General features: G+C 32.1%; 1 protein-coding gene across 5 annotated transcripts; it reads right to left on the bottom strand.

Moving 5' to 3' along the window:
- Positions 1–39: 39 nt before the first annotated feature.
- On the bottom strand, positions 40–16914 carry LOC148617041 (pseudouridylate synthase RPUSD2-like). 5 transcript variants are annotated; one of them, XM_088584327.1, is made up of 12 exons: positions 16798–16914; positions 16470–16638; positions 15870–15987; positions 12865–12986; positions 11539–11639; positions 9533–9699; positions 8643–8784; positions 5864–6000; positions 2855–2908; positions 2036–2127; positions 1013–1582; positions 40–161 (listed from the first exon to the last, which is right to left on the bottom strand). In XM_088584327.1, exons 2-12 carry the CDS (start codon positions 16551–16553, stop codon positions 84–86), a joined length of 1665 nt encoding a protein of 554 aa, XP_088440453.1. In that variant the 5' UTR covers positions 16554–16638; positions 16798–16914; the 3' UTR covers positions 40–83. The 5 variants fall into 5 exon arrangements, with proteins under 5 accessions (XP_088440453.1, XP_088440452.1, XP_088440454.1 ...); XM_088584326.1 differs by having other exon boundaries at positions 16747–16893; XM_088584328.1 differs by having other exon boundaries at positions 16470–16596; positions 16747–16876.
- Positions 16915–19448: the final 2534 nt, after the last annotated feature.

Raw genomic sequence — 19448 nt, 5'->3', positions numbered from 1 at the left:
GTCAATGCAATCTGTCAATGCAGAATAAAGACAGCCTAATTATGTAGAACAATAAAATTCGAGGCATTTTATTAACATCAGTCCTATTTTGCCTCTGTATCATCATCCCAATCTTCCTCAGCCCACTCTGGTAACTCAGTGCTGTATGACCAATCAGATCCCTAAAATGATAAAATTATTAAGAGAAATACAGCTTTTATGAGTAACCAAATTTCACAATGTTACACATGAAAATTAGGGCATTAATAGGACATAAAGTGATACCCTGCCACATTATGGTGAAAAATGTTCAAAATGACTTATTTGAAAACCATATTTTGGATTTTGTGAAAGAAACCTGTATTTTATAGTACATGTACTAAACAAGCGTGCAAAGTTTACAAAATAAAATCACATGACCAAAATAGGAATATTTTTGTCTAAAAGTGAGAAATACATTGTATAAGTCAACTTTTATGTAGCTGACTTGTTATAGACCATTAATATATATCGAAATCAAAATGTCTTTAACAACTCAAGTTTTGGTAAATAAAAAATACTAGTCTCTTACCTTGCTACCTGCAGAAAAAAAGAGGTAGGGAGCTCAAAGTACATTGTAGGGAAATTATTCTAGTTTTCAAAAACATTTCACACTTAGTGAATGGGGGAAACAATCTAGACTTGATCCAAAATAGCAATCTTCAGGATAGACAAAAAAATGATAGGTAGGGTAACAGGCCTGTTTGGCCTCATAAACAAGAGGAACAAAAAGTGATAAGAATGACAGTTGATCTTTTTAATTATGGGTATCAATCTCAATTTCACCCACGTATAAATTTATTGTAATTTTTATTTTCTTAAGTCGACACATTGTGATAAACTTCTAACTTAAGTAGACTCCTGGTGAGTATATTACATGTAGCTGGGTAAATTTTCATACACAAGACAAACTTTTTTTCAAGAAATACATGTAAATAAAATGACATGAAAAATTTAGCATATGGCCATTGGGTAAATTACTTATTTTGCATACCTTATAGCTCAAAGCATGTAAGTACATTACAAGATGACTAGGGCTTGGGTCAATGTAGTTCCTTCTGCAACAGCTACAATGCTCATCAGGCATCCACTTGGACTCATCAAACTCATTATAAATTATCACTTCCTTTTTACCACTCTTTTCAGATTGATGCTCACATCTTGAAGTCAAGTCACTACTAGTGTCATTTTCAAATTTTTCCACAGAAGTTTCAGAATTGCTGCAGGTGTTATTAGAATGATCAGTTTCTGATGGAAGAATTTCTATAACATTTTCTTCACTAGTTTTGGTTTTTTTGGTCCCTGAACTGTCAGTATCAAGTTTAACTCTCTTGGAGTTGGGTTCACAACTTCTCAATTCACTGATGTTGTCATTTTGATCATCACAAGCAATGGCAATTTCAGATTGTTGGTTATTGCCCTTTTTTGAGTTTTCCTCTTTGTCTTGAGCAAATTTTGTTTTTTCTTGCTGTTCTTTTATTTCTTTCAGACGTTTATTATAAAGTGGATTTTCTCCTTTGTACCAAAGTCCAATATTGTGTAAATTCTGTATTTCATCAACAATCTAAAAATAAAGTATACAAGCATTCATTCATCTTGTTAAATCTTATACCTGTTAGAGACTGCACTTTTGAAAATCGGCAGCTACCAGATATATAATCTAAGGCATTCTACAAGGGCAAATTTGAAAGCAGTATTAACATCTATTTACAGAAGGATGACAAAAGGACTAAGAGCTCAAAAACAAAAAGGACAAACTCTCCAAGCTTACCCAAAATTTTCTGAAGGGAACACTACTCGTTGGATGGAGTAGTTTGGCTAGAAGTGATCAAATTTATACAAATGAACTCATAACAGAACTAAGTTTATGTAAGATTTTATATAACTAAATCAATTTTTTAATTAACGTCAAAATTAATGAATTTAACATTGCACTAAAGCCGTATTTTCCTGCTATCTAATCCACAGCAATTTTCAATATTACTTCCATGTTTACCCTATTGCAGTAATAACAAACCTCTGTGTCAGATTTCCAGAAATTTCCTCCTTTACCTCTGTTTGGTCCAAATGCCGGGCTGTTATACAGGGGATCATTTATTATAGGGTGACCTGTATAAAAATTAAAATCTTAAAGAAGAAACATATAATAAAACACCTCTTTTAACTAACATAGTTCTTTCAAAGAATATGTTTTTCAAATAAACTGAATAGCAATTTGGTAGATAGCTAAATTAAAGAAACATATTGCTCATTCCATTACTCAGGCATTGTTTTGTCAACTAAGAAATTTTGATGCACATATTTCAACTTCTTCAAACCAGTTTATAATGTACATGTAAAAGCCAATCCCATTCAGATTATATTTATGTAATTTCTGTTGAGTTTGTTGAGCAAAATATGGATAAAAGAAGAATTTTTTTCATTTTATGAGAAAAACGTCCACAGTTTTTTTGTTTTATTTCATTTTTTTTGTAATGTGTTTTATATGTCAACAGAAAAATGTAAACCATACTTAGTATGCTGTGGAAAAATTAAATATAATGTTTATTTTTTTTTTATTTAAAGTATGTAATTTAATACAAAATTTTTAACACTCACGAAGAGGATACACCCTACTTCGAGTAGAGGTTAATGTAAAACCCTTTTTAAAGTTGAATTATCTCCTTTTAGAGTCCTCCAACAATAAGTAAATTCCTTCATGAACATCTACATATGATGGTGAACTTAAGTATTTCATTAAAATATGTTTAGGGGTTTAGAAAGAGTTGTGTTTCAACATACAAAATACTTAAGTTTAAATTTAGGACTTTACATGAAGACTTATGGGGTTACAAACCTAGAAACTGTAAATGAACTCTTATCTGATGGGTTCTGCCAGTAATAGGCCTACCTGAAACAATGAAATCAAATTAAAAAGTTGTGTTGAAGCACATTATATGTCAGCCCCCCTTTTCTTTTTGTTGTGTAAAGCCACATAATTTAGAAATAAAAATCCAGAAAAAATTAAAAATGAAATGAAGTTTTCCTTCATGAGACAAACATTCTACCAATATAAAACATTGAACAGATGAACATATAAATATGTGTTATTGCAATACTGATATAAGCTTTGGTTTGCATCTTTTGGTCAGAACAGTCTCAAATAATATATTTGGAGACAAGGATAGCAATATTGCTTATCTCAAAATAGTTTGTAACAGGATTTCTCTATGATTTTATCATTTTATCTACTTCTTTGACGGCAAGAGATTTGCAATATCACACCATAAGCAATGAAATACAAACTGGTGATATGAAAAATTCACCACTGCGATTGGTTGCTGTGAGGTTGCGTATCATTTTCTAAAAACACGATTGGTTCAAAGCGACATTGTGATGTTTCTAACTTGTTCTCCTGACACCATTGGTGACGTTAATAGAATTTCCATCATGACAGATGTCAATTGTCAAGTGCCAAAAATATTCCCAAAAATCATCGAGAAAAAGGTTTAATATCTCATGAAAATTGAATATCATTAAATATAAACTTGCTCTTTTTAATGTCAACATCATAACAAACTCAATGAGGCTTGTTTATTATGATACTGAAATTCAATAACTTGAGTTGATATTTTGCAATATTACATATGGTGAAACATTTTTTTTTTTTCATTGGTTATCATGATCACCTGATTTAAAGGATATTCAATGTACCTGAAGCTTTGTTTCTATTTTTAAATATATTGATGCTATATTTCTATTTATATGTATATTGACGCTATGTTTCTCTTTATATGTATATTGACACTTTACTTCTAAATTTAGATAAGGATATAAACTATTCTGTTCCGTAATTACTCTCAGCCAATCATGGTGGAATCATCACAAACAAAGCAGACAAAAAGAAAAACATTATCTACATAAGTAATATATAAATTTAGGACTTTCACTCAGGTAATATGTTATATGTGGCCCTTTTATATTATATTGACCCTGGACTTCATCCTCAGTCAATATAATCTGAACAGGTCGATAAATAACATATTGACTTCGTTAAAAGTCTATAATTGATAAATATTAAACTTTCACTCATTATGAAACCTATAAATATGCCACTGTCACCCTATTTTCGAAAAATTCAGAGAAAGAGAAACCAGACATCAGATACATAAATCTATAACAAGTCATTACTGACCAAAAAGATCGAGAACATGTTCTAATATGATGTGCCTCAAAGTTATTTAGACTACAGCCATGGTAATAAAGTGATAAACACATGACCAACATTTTGTGCAACACATAGGCTATTAAAAAATATGAAGAAACTAGTAATGTTAGAATCTAAATAAAACAGGCTCAGAATAAAACAATGCAACATAAATGGCCAGCCTATGGTAAAACAATTATAAAATGGAGTTTGCATGATTTATTTCTTAATGGCAATAACTGTCGCAACATGAAGTTACATGAAGTTACACTTAAGCTTGTTGTTGTGTAAGTAGCTATCTTTGTAAAAATCATGCAAAATCTGAAAAATATGATACACCCCAAAAAAGGCTTCATATTTTTTATTTTTGTAATGAAGTTGTTTCATGGGTCTATATTATGAAATTTGTAATTATTCATTCAAATCTGCCTGCTCTTAGGAGATAATCAACATTGAAAATCTAATAGATTCGGTTATATCTGAGTATCATTTCCAGAGTTATCTGCCTTAATTTTGAAATCTTTAGTGCATTCTATATAATTTTTTTTCTCCTAAGAACACGAGATATATGAAAAACTGAATGTTAATTTCTGTTAACTATGGCAATTCAAGCGGAAATATCAAAAATAAAATAATGTAGGTTTTTCAGCCATGAATCACATTTTGCATGATTCTTAGCTGGAGTGCTACTTAAGTATAATCCAACTTGTAGAAATTTTATGTCATACAATAACCAAAATCATGTACAACATATGCCCAAACTATATAAAGCCACATACCACATATACAATAAATCTATCCATAGAGTAAATACACAAGATAGTAACCAATATTGCTTAAGGATGTAGACATAAAGTAAGGGACACAACTCTTACAAATCATTGGAAGGTTCTATTCAACATTTTACATCAATCTCATGTACACATCAAAATAACTTGGATTGATTTCATTCTATTTCAAATGAAAGCTTGATAGGCTTTGGTGAAATTGAAAACGATACAAACACATCACTGATTTCAGAGTTTTGTCCCTTACCTTAGGTCTAGCTCCTTAAAATGTATGCCAAATATCTATGTAAAAAACACAAACCAACTCTGAAATCAATCCATCCACTGTGAGTTGAGGTAATAGTGAAGATATTCAGACAGACAAGGTCATTCCAATATGCCACCTACTCATTTGGTGGGGGTATGATTTTAAAACAAAAGGTTAAGACTCTTCCACTCTTCCTGATCAAATTCTGGTTATAACTTATTCTTGGGTAGAAGTCATCATATAAATCTGATTGGAGGTGAATCATGCACGGCAAGAACCCACCATATTCATTTTTATTCTTAATTTAAAAACATTTTCAGACCATATTAACCAGTCTTAGTTTGTCATTCTGTTGTTGTGTTTTTGAGATAAAAATGATGGTACTTTGTAACAATTTGATTTAAGTGGGAGATGAATGTATGACTTTCTGAAGAAGAAAAAAAAACAGATCACTATAATTACATGAACATAAAATATAGCAAATGATGACCACCTCCCCCTCCCAGGGAAAAAAACTTGGCTTCTTCCTTGCATTTTTTTTTTAAACTTTAATCACCTCTACCAATGGAAGTTTTTTTTGTTTTTGTTTTTAAATTCCATATATATTGGTGCATACGTACTTACATTTTACAACGCTTGTTTTCCCATTATAGCTCAGTCTTTTGAAAATGGTCTTGCTAGGTTTCCCATTTGGGCCTATTTTGTGCATTGAGATCTTGTGGCTTATGATATCAATAGGCTGGTCACAAATAACTTCATCTCTATAAGTCACAAAATATATTGCATAAAAATAAATACATTATAGTGGCTAATTGTTGTGTACAGTACTTATTCACACATGAAAATCTGCAACATGATTAGGTTTCATGTCTTTTTTCTATGAGAGCACATGGCCCTTTCCTTTTTAGTGAGTAACCAAAATCAGCTATATTCATAAAACAAAAACTCAATTATTCAATGATTTCACACACACATACTTCTTCAGTTAAGACATGAGTACTTACTTGGGGAACTCACTGAAAACTCTACACACATAATCCTTCAGTTAAGACATCAATACTTACACAGGGAACTCACTAAAAACTCTACACACATACTCCTCCAGTTTACACATAAGTACTTACACAGGGAACTCACTGAAAAACTCTACACACATACTTCTTCAGTTAAGACAAGAGTACTTACACAGAGAACTCACTAAAAACTCTACACACATACTCCTCCAGTTTACACATAAGTACTTACACAGGGAACTCACTAAAAACTCTACACATATACTTCTTCAGTTAAGACATGAGTACTTGGGGAACTCACTGAAAACTCTACACACATAATCCTTCAGTTAAGACATCAATACTTACACAGGGAACTCACTAAAAACTCTACACACATACTCCTCCAGTTTACACACAAGTACTTACACAGGGAACTCACTGAAAAACTCTACACACATACTTCTTCAGTTAAGACGAGAGTACTTACACAGGGAACTCACTAAAAACTCTACACACATACTTCGTCAGTTAAGACAAGAGTACTTACTTGGGGAACTCACTGAAAACTCTACACACATACTTCTTCAGTTAAGACAAGAGTACTTACACAGGGAACTCACTAAAAACTCTACACATATACTTCTTCAGTTAAGACATGAGTACTTACTTGGGGAACTCACTGAAAACTCTACACACATAATCCTTCAGTTAAGACATCAATACTTACACAGGGAACTCACTAAAAACTCTACACACATACTCCTCCAGTTTACACATAAGTACTTACACAGGGAACTCACTGAAAAACTCTACACACATACTTCTTCAGTTAAGACGAGAGTACTTACACAGGGAACTCACTAAAAACTCTACACACATACTTCGTCAGTTAAGACAAGAGTACTTACTTGGGGAACTCACTGAAAACTCTACACACATAATCCTTCAGTTAAGACATCAATACTTACACAGGGAACTCACTAAAAACTCTACACACATACTCCTCCAGTTTACACATAAGTACTTACACAGGGAACTCACTGAAAAACTCTACACACATACTTCTTCAGTTAAGACGAGAGTACTTACACAGAGAACTCACTAAAAACTCTACACATATACTTCTTCAGTTAAGACAAGAGTACTTACACAGGGAACTCACTAAAAACTCTACACACATACTTCTTCAGTTAAGACAAGAGTACTTACTTGGGGAACTCACTGAAAACTCTACACACATAATCCTTCAGTTAAGACATCAATACTTACACAGGGAACTCACTAAAAACTCTACACACATACTCCTCTAGTTTACACATAAGTACTTACACAGGGAACTCACTGAAAAACTCTACACACATACTTCTTCAGTTAAGACGAGAGTACTTACACAGAGAACTCACTAAAAACTCTACACACATACTTCTTCAGTTAAGACAAGAGTACTTACACAGGGAACTCACTAAAAACTCTACACACATACTTCTTCAGTTAAGACAAGAGTACTTACTTGGGGAACTCACTGAAAACTCTACACACATAATCCTTCAGTTAAGACATCAATACTTACACAGAGAACTCACTAAAAACTCTACACACATACTCCTCCAGTTTACACATAAGTACTTACACAGGGAACTCACTAAAAACTCTACACATATACTTCTTCAGTTAAGACATGAGTACTTGGGGAACTCACTGAAAACTCTACACACATAATCCTTCAGTTAAGACATCAATACTTACACAGGGAACTCACTAAAAACTCTACACACATACTCCTCCAGTTTACACATAAGTACTTACACAGGGAACTCACTGAAAAACTCTACACACATACTTCTTCAGTTAAGACGAGAGTACTTACACAGGGAACTCACTAAAAACTCTACACACATACTTCTTCAGTTAAGACAAGAGTACTTACACAGAGAACTCACTAAAAACTCTACACACATACTTCTTCAGTTAAGACAAGAGTACTTACACAGGGAACTCACTAAAAACTCTACACATATACTTCTTCAGTTAAGACATGAGTACTTACTTGGGGAACTCACTGAAAACTCTACACACATAATCCTTCAGTTAAGACATCAATACTTACACAGGGAACTCACTAAAAACTCTACACACATACTCCTCCAGTTTACACATAAGTACTTACACAGGGAACTCACTGAAAAACTCTACACACATACTTCTTCAGTTAAGACGAGAGTACTTACACAGGGAACTCACTAAAAACTCTACACACATACTTCGTCAGTTAAGACAAGAGTACTTACACAGAGAACTCACTAAAAACTCTACACACATACTTCTTCAGTTAAGACGAGAGTACTTACACAGGGAACTCACTAAAAACTCTACACATATACTTCTTCAGTTAAGACATGAGTACTTACTTGGGAAATTCACCAACAACTCTACACACATATTCCTTTTGCACATGTTTTCCTAGTACCTCATCTTCCAGCTGTCTTGTTTTCTCTGGAGTCTTGGCCAATATCAGTACTCCTGAGGTTAATCTGTCTAGTCTGTATATATCTGGAAAATGAAACTGACTTACATATTTCATGGGCCTGTCTGAAGTCAGTAGATATTGGTCATTAATGTGTCTTAGTGTCATTATTTTACTTTTCAACTTGATTTAGAAGAATTGTCATCATTCTGTTACCATGGAATTTATTACTTTTATAGTCAAGCTTTTCAGAGCTTACTTAAAGGTGTATTTACACGTTTTAAAGACCTTCTAATGATCTCTGAAATTATCTATTATTTTGGATTTTGGTTATACACTGGTGCATTTATTGCATTTCACCATATCCATTCTTTTTTTTTTCATTATAAAAGGAACAACAATCAAAATTCTAAACATTTTTTTCCAGAATTGTCTCCCTTGTCCTCTTTTCATCAAAAGTGCATCGAAGATTGAATACAATTTTAAAAGCATTCAAAACTACATGTATATATCTAAGCCCATTGTGCATATTTTAGGATAAATAGTTAGGTTTTTTTTCATTAATTATCGTTATTTGTGTCAAAGGTTTGTTGACAAGTATATGTACATGTAAATGTAGCCATTATAAAAAAGATTTTGAATCATTTTTAAGTAAATGCTCAGAATCTTTACAATAAATACTAGTTACTAAAACAGACATTTGTTACCATTGATTTTCCTAAGTAAATTCTTCCTTCAGAATTGCAACAATTATTCAATACGATACCAATAGCTATTTAATTAATTTAAATTACTAAGTCAAAAGTCGATGGTACATTGTAAATGAGTTCATACTTCTAAGACGAGGATAGCCATATTCTTTCCCAAGAATAAAGGCTATAGAGTTAAATCTGTATCTTCCACATGGATGACATGGTATAGATGCTGGCTTGTTTATGACAACAACATCACTATCATCATGGATTATCTCTAATGGTGTTCCTACCACAGGGTTTTCATGCCTCCAAAAAAAATTATTTCATATATGTGTACAATCTACCAGTACATAATTTCTATTCCAAAAGTGCAACAACAGAATGAAAAACTAAGCCTTGTTTTGTATTTTGTAATTGTTTTGTAATAAGAAATAATAGTGGCGAATTTTGTGAGTTTTGACATGCATGAATCACGTCCTGTCAGATAATTAAATGGACTACTACTTAACACAAAAATGGGTCAAAGACAGAAATGGCAGAGTTACAGTTTACAAGAGGTAGCAGTTAAATCAGGCCTTTCATTAAGAGGCAGTACCAGGTACTTTTACCCTTCTAAACTACTATAAGGTACCTCTAGAATTTTAAAATTTCATACATTTTTATTAAACAAAATGATGAAAAGTACCTCCTACAAAACCAAAGGTACCTACATTGTAAAAAAAAATAATGAGCAGTGTGCCTGACTTGAAATCACATCTAACGATATTGGAGCCCATTCTGAAGTTTTTTTTCAAATATCTATTGGCTGTGGTTTATAGTTGCTTAGAAAAAATAATATATAAATATTTTCCCTTCACAACCTTAGCGATATTATTAGGCTGAGTGTAACCCAGCCAAAAACCAATTGATCTGAGTGTTACAAATGTAACTAATAAAAGTGAAGGTTGATTTGATGATCATAAAAGCTCAATAATTAAGTAGCACTCCAGCTAAGAATCATGCAAAATGTGATTCATGGGTAAAAAACCTACATATTTTTATTTTTTACATTTTGTTTGAATTGCCATAGTAAACAGAAATTAACATTCAGTTTTTCATATAACCCGTGTTCTTAGGAGATAAACATTATATAGAATGCACTGTAAATTTCAAAATTAAGGGAGATAACTCTGTAAATGACACCCAAATACAATAGAATCTATTGAGATTTCCATGTTGATTATCTCCTAAGAGCGGGCAGATTTGAATGAATAATTACACATTTCATAGTATAGACCCATAAAACAACTTAATTACAAAAATAAAAATATGTAGCCTTTTTTGGGGTGAATCACATTTTTCAGATTTTGCATGACCCTTACAAAGACAGTTACTTAAAATTACTGAAGTTAACAAGGCCCATAACTCCAGAATGGCAAAGGCCTCACTAACCACTTCTAACGTTTCCATTACTTTACATGTTAAAAAAGTAATTTTCAAAGTTTCACTGTGAATTCCCAGGACAAATGACATCTTAAAGTTGCATACCATTGCGAAGCTTGGAAAATAAGGCTTCCAAAATCATTATGCTAATGGTACGATGATTGTAGAAATTCTTCACAAAATTTACTTGAATAAATAATACTGAAAATCCACATTTTTACATTTTCTGCTAACTGACAGCATGGAGGCAAATTACTCACACATGTAAACAATAGTCATACACTTTTGTAGTTAATTACATATATGATTTTAAAGTACACATTCTCTGCTTTATTTTGACTACTTTTAATCATAATACACACAAATAATGCACTTACAATGCATATGTCTAGGTTTAGTGTGTTTTTGGCACTACATAGGGGGGGGGGGTGGGCATTTGACCAAGAAGTGGTTAGTGAGACCAAATGCAACATACACCATATAAAATTTGGCCTGAATGCGCTACAAAAATGCACATCCAATGACTACAGCATTCCATCATGCAAGAGATTTGAATGACCTATTGGATGTCCTTTAACTATTGTCTAGAAATGGCAAACAAATGAATGGAGGAAAAGACATAAAAGATCACAATAATTAGATGATCTAAAAAATCCTCTTAATTAGACAGGACAAAATTGTGAAAATTTTGACCTGAGAAAAATAGGATTGAATATTATATACCTGTGTACCACATGTTCTAGATAATCATGGGCCTTGACTTTATAATCCATGGCTACTGGCTTTCCTCCGACTTTAACTTTTCCTGATTCTATAGCTTCAATCTGAAGATAAAAAACATTGATATGTACATGTATATTGTATATGCACATGTAATTACCACTCTTTGTATGAATCAGGCAGTGGGTAAAACAAGGTTTAAAAAACAACACTTCTAAAAAAAAATCAATTTGCAGTTTGCATAACTGATTTACAATATTTATCATAGCTTTTCAAAATTAAATATCAGAATTGATAAATTTTCTGATTTAATAACAAAATTTTGTCTATCTCCAGTATCTCATTAAAATAGTTTTGCTGAGTGACTCAATCCTTTTTTGATGATTTACATGTACTAGTTCAATTTTGATACAAAAATTGAATTTCAAGTAATATTTTGTTGTCTATTTGAAATATTAGTAACCTCAATGGTAGGGGGTCTGAAACATGAATTTTGTTCAAGATCATTGTGTCAGAAATGATGTATGTAATCCAGAAGTATTTCCTTGATCTTAAGGAGGTAGACCTAGGGAACGTAACTCATGAAGTCAGTGATATGTTTGTATCATATTCAATTTCACCAAAGGCTATCACGCTTTCATTTGACACAGAATGAAATTTACTTTGATGCTTACATGACACTGATGTAAAATGCTGAATACAAACGTTCCAATGATTTGTAAGGGTTGTGTCCCTTACCCTAGGTCTACCTCCTTAAAACACAGACACAGAGCTGGTGTTCTAGGAAGTTAAGCATATCTTGTTGGTCAAGACAATACTATTGATAACATGGTGACATATGAACTAAGTCGTTATCGAGTAAAAACAGTGTAGATCTTGTTATAGGCAGAATTTCCAGGAACAAAGTTATTTTGCAACAACATTAAAGTCATCACTACTGAAGTATTTTGGTTGTCATCTTGAACTTGTGGATCATTACAGTGTATCCATCTGCACCATAAAAACTGGGTCAAGGCAAACTCAGCAGGTGTTCCTAGAAAAGCGGGAAGCTTCATTACCCTACCAGTGCACCTGGTCAATGATTCCAGTTTTTAGGGAAGTCCAAGCTCATTCACTTTAGTTACTTTGTACATGTTATTTTGGTTAGTTTACATTCTTTGTTGTGTGTGTCTGTTTTTATTGTCTGGTCTTTGTCCTTGGATCGTATTTCTTTTTTATTTCCACTTAATTCTTGGTTCTGTTGATTGCTCTTTTATAATTGGCATCAAGTACAAGGATCATTGTATTATCTAATGATATGTTTGTAAGAGTCAAACCAAACCAACTTACATATTCATCTGTGTCAGTTCCATGGAAATCTTTCGTAAAAATTTCCAACACAGTCTTTCCAATCCATCTCTTTTTACAAAAAGAATTGAACTTGAAATAGTATGGATAGACTTTCCTCAAACCTTTAACAGGATTGAAAATGCTCATATAATTTGTAGTAATCATGACTTCATAAGAACTAAACGTTTAATTTTTGATGTTTTATTGACATGTAATCAGCACATTTTCTATCATGGTGGATCATGCCTATTACACTGCGCATTATTTCCTGTCATCTTACAAAATCACTAAGACTTATATTATCCAGTGAACTAACAATATTTAAAATGGTGTGAAATCTTTGTCAAAATTATTCAAAAAGATTTTTTGACATAAAAAAAATGTACGGTAAAAGTAAAAACATTAATTGTACAAAGCCCCTTTTAATTGTGACTTACAATTTTCTTTTTGAAATATGAAAGAATGTCATTTACATATGTACAATGTAAGTGTTCTTTATATACAAATGTAAAATTAGAATAAATTCTATCAACCAGTTTTTTAATAGTTAGTGAAATCCATACAAAAATTGCCTTTGTTAAGGCTCAATTATCTCGATATTAAGTTCAGTAACCTATGGTTTTTACACTGAAACTCTAAAGTATGTTTATTCAATGTAATCTTCCATAAAAACTAGAGATATTTATCTGCTAGAAATATTAAGTATGGTCTACATTGAGCATGTTTTTACATGCCAAATAAAAAATGAAACATTCAATTCTTATGATTGCATTTGATATGTTACTCTTATTTTTTTTCAATTTTATTTTTAGAAATGCATAGGAAATAGGCAATACATGTACACAGTGATAAATAAATGTGGTTCACTTAAATGTGGGCGTGGCCTACATGTATATAAATAGCTAGAGAATGTGTTTCATTGACTCATGAAACATTACATACATGTAAAGCCACTTACATGTATCTCAAAACTAAGTTCTGTACGAACAGTATAAAACCAATGGATTGGCATATTCAGCTGATTATATGTACAAAAAATGTTTGTTTGTTTGTTTGTTGGAGTTTAACGTCCGAGGAGCAATATTTCAGCTATATTCAGACAATGAACATGAAATGGATGATAAAATGAACATGAAATGAAAAAAAAAGGATGGGTCACAAGGATAATAGGGTCGACAAATTTTGATTGCCACTGGAAAAAGGGGCATGGGTAAGGTCGGGCAATTTAGCCTCCTGTGGCGGAGCGCAAAGGTTCCTACTCCTATCGAATACCACAGCAGGGTTCTTTAACGTGCGAGGAACATGGCATCTTTCCCAACACAGTGCACCACTATGGTTTGCGGTCAGGTTTTCCGTATTATAGCCTGACAACCCCAGCATGTAACACGCCAGGGGTACCCCATTCCACCACCTGGGGCACACATCCCAGTTGCTCTGTGGGCAGAGCGCCTAGCCCCCGGCTAGGTTTCTGAGCACTATTTAGTCGCCTTTTACGACAAGCTTAGCGCTGCTGCAGGCCTATTCTTTTAACACCTGGACCTGCACGGGGCTGTAATTATCACATTGTGATAAAGCAAAACTTAATTACTGAAGTAGCACTCCAGCCAAGGATCATGCAAAATGTGATACATGGTTGGAAAGCCTGCATAATTTTATTTTTGATATTTTGTTTAAAATGCTTAAGTAAACAGAAATTTAGATTTGGTTTTTCATATAACCCGTGCTCATAGGAGATAAAATTATATAGAATGCACTGTAGATTTCAAAATTAGGGAGATAACTATGTAAATGACACTCAAATACAATAGAATCTACTGGATTTTCAATGTTGATAATCCCCTAAGAGCAGACAGATCAGAATGAATAAATACACATTTCATAATTTACACCCATGAAACAACGTAATTACAAAAATAAAAATACATAGCCTTTCTTGGGGTGTATCATATTTTTCAAATTTTGCATGATTCTTACAAAGACAGCTACTTAATAATTCCCAGAGAAAACACAATATAATCAATTTTGAAAACCTTATTTAGCAAAATCTTGTAAATATTTTAATTCTCTTTTCTGACTAGAGTGAACATGCTAAAAGAAAAAAATAATTAGAAATATGAACTTATCAATAATGTATATTTAAATACTAGTCCATATATAGTTCAGACACTGCTTATTGTACAGGTGATTCATGGTGTACAAAAACAGACCAAACAAATAATGCTTTTTCTATAAATGTACATGTATGGCTTCTGCTATATTTTTTTACCTAACGGTAATCTATTATGTATTAAGACATGTACATGTATTTTGAGAAAACCATACATTCATCTCTTACTAAAATCAATCAAATCAAGAATAATACATGTTGCTCTTGTAAAGTGCCAAATTCAGACACATTTGAATCTACATGTACGTGTATTTAAGTGCAGCAACTAAATATCATCTAGGACTGCTTAAGTGGTCTGTAACTGTTTTAGAAATTAAAGTGAATTCGGTGAATGTTTGACACTATTAAATCACCTTCTGTCTGATCTTCATAAAGACTGCTACCTAAGTTATAGAAACTAATGTAGTACAATTTCGTAAAGATCAATACATTTATTACAATAACTTAAGGTACAGTACAATGTATATACATGTACATTTGTACATGTACATATACACAAAGTAAGTTTCATAACATGCATGTTCTGGCTCCTTTTTGGCCAATTTCCTAACCTATTTAAGACATTATCCCATAAATATGTACACGTATCAATCATGACCTTTCTTTTGTGATAATATATGGAAAATTGTAAAAACATGTATAAAGTAGGTTTGAGAAGCAAGAAATTAAGTCCGAGTGGCCTTAGATCATAAGTTTTTCTGTTCAGAATTACTGTTTCATAGGCAGACAATTCACCTTATCCAAGTCATATCTTTTTTTAATAACTTCCCTTTTACATGAATATTTACAAACATTTGTATACATGTACAGTGGTATAGTGTAACAATTATTAACTGACCATTCTCAAAGTAGTACTCAGCTTGGCTGAACAAACTCTCATCAAAACCAGGGTCTTTGTTGTTTGTTAACCCTTTGGTCAACTTTTTGTATTCTTTTCTTCTTTCTTTTGCAAACAGCTGAAAAAAGGCATGAGATGGATCAATACATTGTACATGTAAGCTCATTTCATGTATTCATGTACATTTGTACATGTACATTACATGAAATTGATTAGAAAAAGGATTTTATACAGTCTGTAACACTAACTATTGCTGAAAAATAAGCAGCATTTGCTTTTCCTCACTTGGTAAGAGTTTTCATTTGCTGTGGTTAAAACAAATGTTAGAAATGTTTGTTTATCAAGCATTTAAAAGCACACTAAGAGTTTGTGTTTCTCATGTATCATTTATTATCAATGCACATGAGAAGTACAATTAAAATTAAAATTAAAAAAAATAGAAAAATAACTAAGTGTCACTGCCACGAGCAAGGTATCACAAATTTCTTTCCAGCATGTACCATACATTAACCAAAGAGGGTAAAAAAACAAAGCATGAGAATCATCATTCAACAATAAAAATAGTAGTGTAAGCTGTCTTAGACATGAAGTTGACTTTACCCTTTTTTGTTTTCGTTTGGCTCTCTTAGACAAAGCTACGGGTGCAGTTTCACCTGAACAACTTGATTCAGCTACTGGATCCATATAAATTCTATTCAATAACAGTCTGGAATCGATGTTGGATGTTCTACATACAAGGTTGAAATTCAGCAAAGCAGCACGAGTCTTGCTAGTTAAAGAAATAATCATTAAAAAATTCGAAGTTGAATTTATAATCACAAAAATTGTCAAATTATAATATCGATAATCTATCAAATCTATTGCGTTCCTATTATACCTTTGAAATTAAATATACACTTAAGTTCGGGTAAACCCCTGTTTATAAAACCTTAAAAGACAAATTTCACGATTGGGACAGGAGAGTTTGGGATGATTTCAATGGGCGCAGACATCTTGGGGTCGTACTAAAAAGCACCCGGACACGTCCGAGAGCGCCCTGGAGATACTAAAAAGCACCAGGTTTTTTTTTATGGTATTTTTGTTTTTGTTTGTTTTTGTTTTGTTTTGTTTTTTGTTTTGTTTTGTTTTATTTATTTTTCGTATGTTTGAACAGGTAGTGCATATTCGAGGGAGAAGTCACTTGTAATAATCTTTATAGAACATTTTAGAACACTGTCGTTTCTATTTGGCTGTTTATTTGCCCAATTTATCTGTTGAAAATCGGGAAACTTTGCTAAGAAACGTTTGGATTTTAATGAGTGCTGTACAAAATCAAAGATGAAAGATTGGAGAATGGCAACTTATATTTTTATTCATTTGAAATAAGAGAAATGTAAATATTTTCAAATTCAAAAAGTTTCGTTTTTTTATTTATTTATTTATTTATTTATTTATTTTGGGGGGGGAGGGGTCCATAAATGGTCTTTGTCCCTGGATTACATTCTTGGTTCTCCTTTATTAATCTAATGGTTCATAAAGGTTGATTTGTCATTGAATGTTTGTGAAAACTATGGCATCTATTACAATGAAATTAATATCAAGTGGAAGTGAAAAATCTGCTGAAACACAATGGCCATATTAAATAAATATGCCTTGAATAACAATAAAATGATGCCTTAATTAATGTACCTATGTCTTGAGAAAGAAATATCAAAATTTTCATTTCAAAAGGATACTCCAGTTGGATGTCAATCATTGTGTCTTTCTTCCTGTTTAACTTTTGAATTAACTGCCTATTAAAAGATTAAAGAGACCTCTTACAATTATATGTTTTCTTATTGCACAATAAAGAGTTGTTTTTTTTAAAACTACTTGATAAATAGTTAGAAGTTGATCCAATTTCATTAACTTTCAATTACTAATACATTGTAACAGGTACTTTATATTACTTATTATATAAGTCTCTACTGGTAAATGATATGAGATTATTGATTTTTACAGGTAAATTTTACCATTTTTATTATATTTTAGTGTTTTGAGAACACACCTTCCTCAATATTTTTATCACAACTTAGTCACAATCGATTTGGTTTTTTTACATAACTTATTATGAAATTCAGACTAATTTCTCATTCCCTCAGTATGCATAAGTCAAAGATAAACCTTATAGGCTTTAAGTTTATCCAGTATAAAGACTGGAGAGGCACATTAATTTTTGTTCATTCTATAGACTTTGTTAATAATGACCAGTCCCTGTAATATAAAGTCCCTGGTTTGAATGACAAAATGTAATGGTTGCCGAGGAATAATAGATATTTGCTATGACAGAAAATATTATTATATCAGAATACCTATTTCAAGCCAACATTGAATTTAAAGGATTCGTGATCGAATCTATATCACAGAAGTATTGCATATGAAGCATATTCTAAAATAAATTCGATTTAAACATTTAATCTGGATTATTTCTTTTTATATAATGACACTGGATATAATATTTATATAAAAATTTCTTTCTAAAGTGAAACAGAAACATAAGTAAAGTTTTTTTTCTATAAAAAAAACTTTTTGATTATTTGATCAGGACTAATAAAATATAAGACTAATACTATTAATCTAAACCTTGAAAATAATGTCCCATCATTAAACCTGGATAAAATGTATATCATGACAGCATCACAAAAATATTATATATCCAGTGCATTAATAACAGCAATAAAGCATAAGTAGGTACAAACGGTTCCCCACTTGGATAACACAATATTCGAGAAAACCTCAAATATATTTTACTTGTTTGTACTGTTTTTGATTCTCTTCTTTTGGTTTGGTCTCCTTGCATTGGTTGGCTTTACTTGGAATTTTAGTATGCCATCTATTGATTCAATTCATATTTCTTAGTTTCTTATGTCATGGCGTAAGTGCGTAATTATCTTGATTGCGCAGCGATCGGCGCATGTCCTTGTATTGGAGCTGGGTATTTCAATGATTCTGACCCACGAGGTCCGGTATTTTCACAGACTGGGTTAGCTTTAATACTTGTCTTTATTTTCAATTTCTTTGAGGCTGGCATTGTGAAGATCAGATCAACGCCACTCCCTGTCTGTTTATGCAAATCAAATTTTGAAGTGAAAACAAGTTCAAATATGAACACATTTGACGATGCAGGATTCATAGTATGTCAGGGGCCAATATACCAGTACTGATCTCTAACCATGATAATGAAGTCTGTCTTGCCCCTTGATTGGAAAGTTGGATCTATGTTTCAGTACTATAATACTAACTAAGTATTGTCATACGTATCAGCCAAATTAAGAGTAATACAAAGCGGGAAAGACCATGATTCATCGAATACTGCATGGAATTTCCTTTAAATTAGTTGAGTTTGTCCCTAAAACAACTTGAACTCAGTTAAATCTAATTCAGTATCTAGATACTAGAAGTGGAATAAATCCCAATCGTAAATGAAGAAATTATAATAATTTAATAATGTAATAATAACAATTTAGTAGTCAAAATTCTTTTATTTTACCACAATGTAATAAAAGATAACTCCCTGGCGCTTCATATTGTCTCCAAGATGCGTCCGGGCGCTTTTTAGTA

Source organism: Perna viridis, chromosome 5 (assembly GCF_037379345.1).
Source record: "Perna viridis isolate PV_CMFRI_1.1 ecotype Kerala chromosome 5, ASM3737934v1, whole genome shotgun sequence".
Lineage (NCBI taxonomy): Eukaryota > Metazoa > Mollusca > Bivalvia > Mytilida > Mytilidae > Perna > Perna viridis.
Note: the sequence above shows the minus strand (reverse complement) of the source record. Positions and strands in the feature narration are given on the sequence as shown.

Coding starts and splice junctions, on each gene's coding strand:
- LOC148617041 (XM_088584325.1), bottom strand. CDS start 16,658: ATGATTATTTCTTTAACTAGCAAGACTCGTGCTGCTTTGCTGAATTTC. Junction 6,001..8,642: donor GTTGTTGGTGAATTTCCCAA/GTAAGTACTCAT, acceptor TGTGACTTATAG/AGATGAAGTTATTTGTGACC. Junction 2,909..5,863: donor GAAAACAAGCGTTGTAAAAT/GTAAGTACGTAT, acceptor TCATTGTTTCAG/GTAGGCCTATTACTGGCAGA.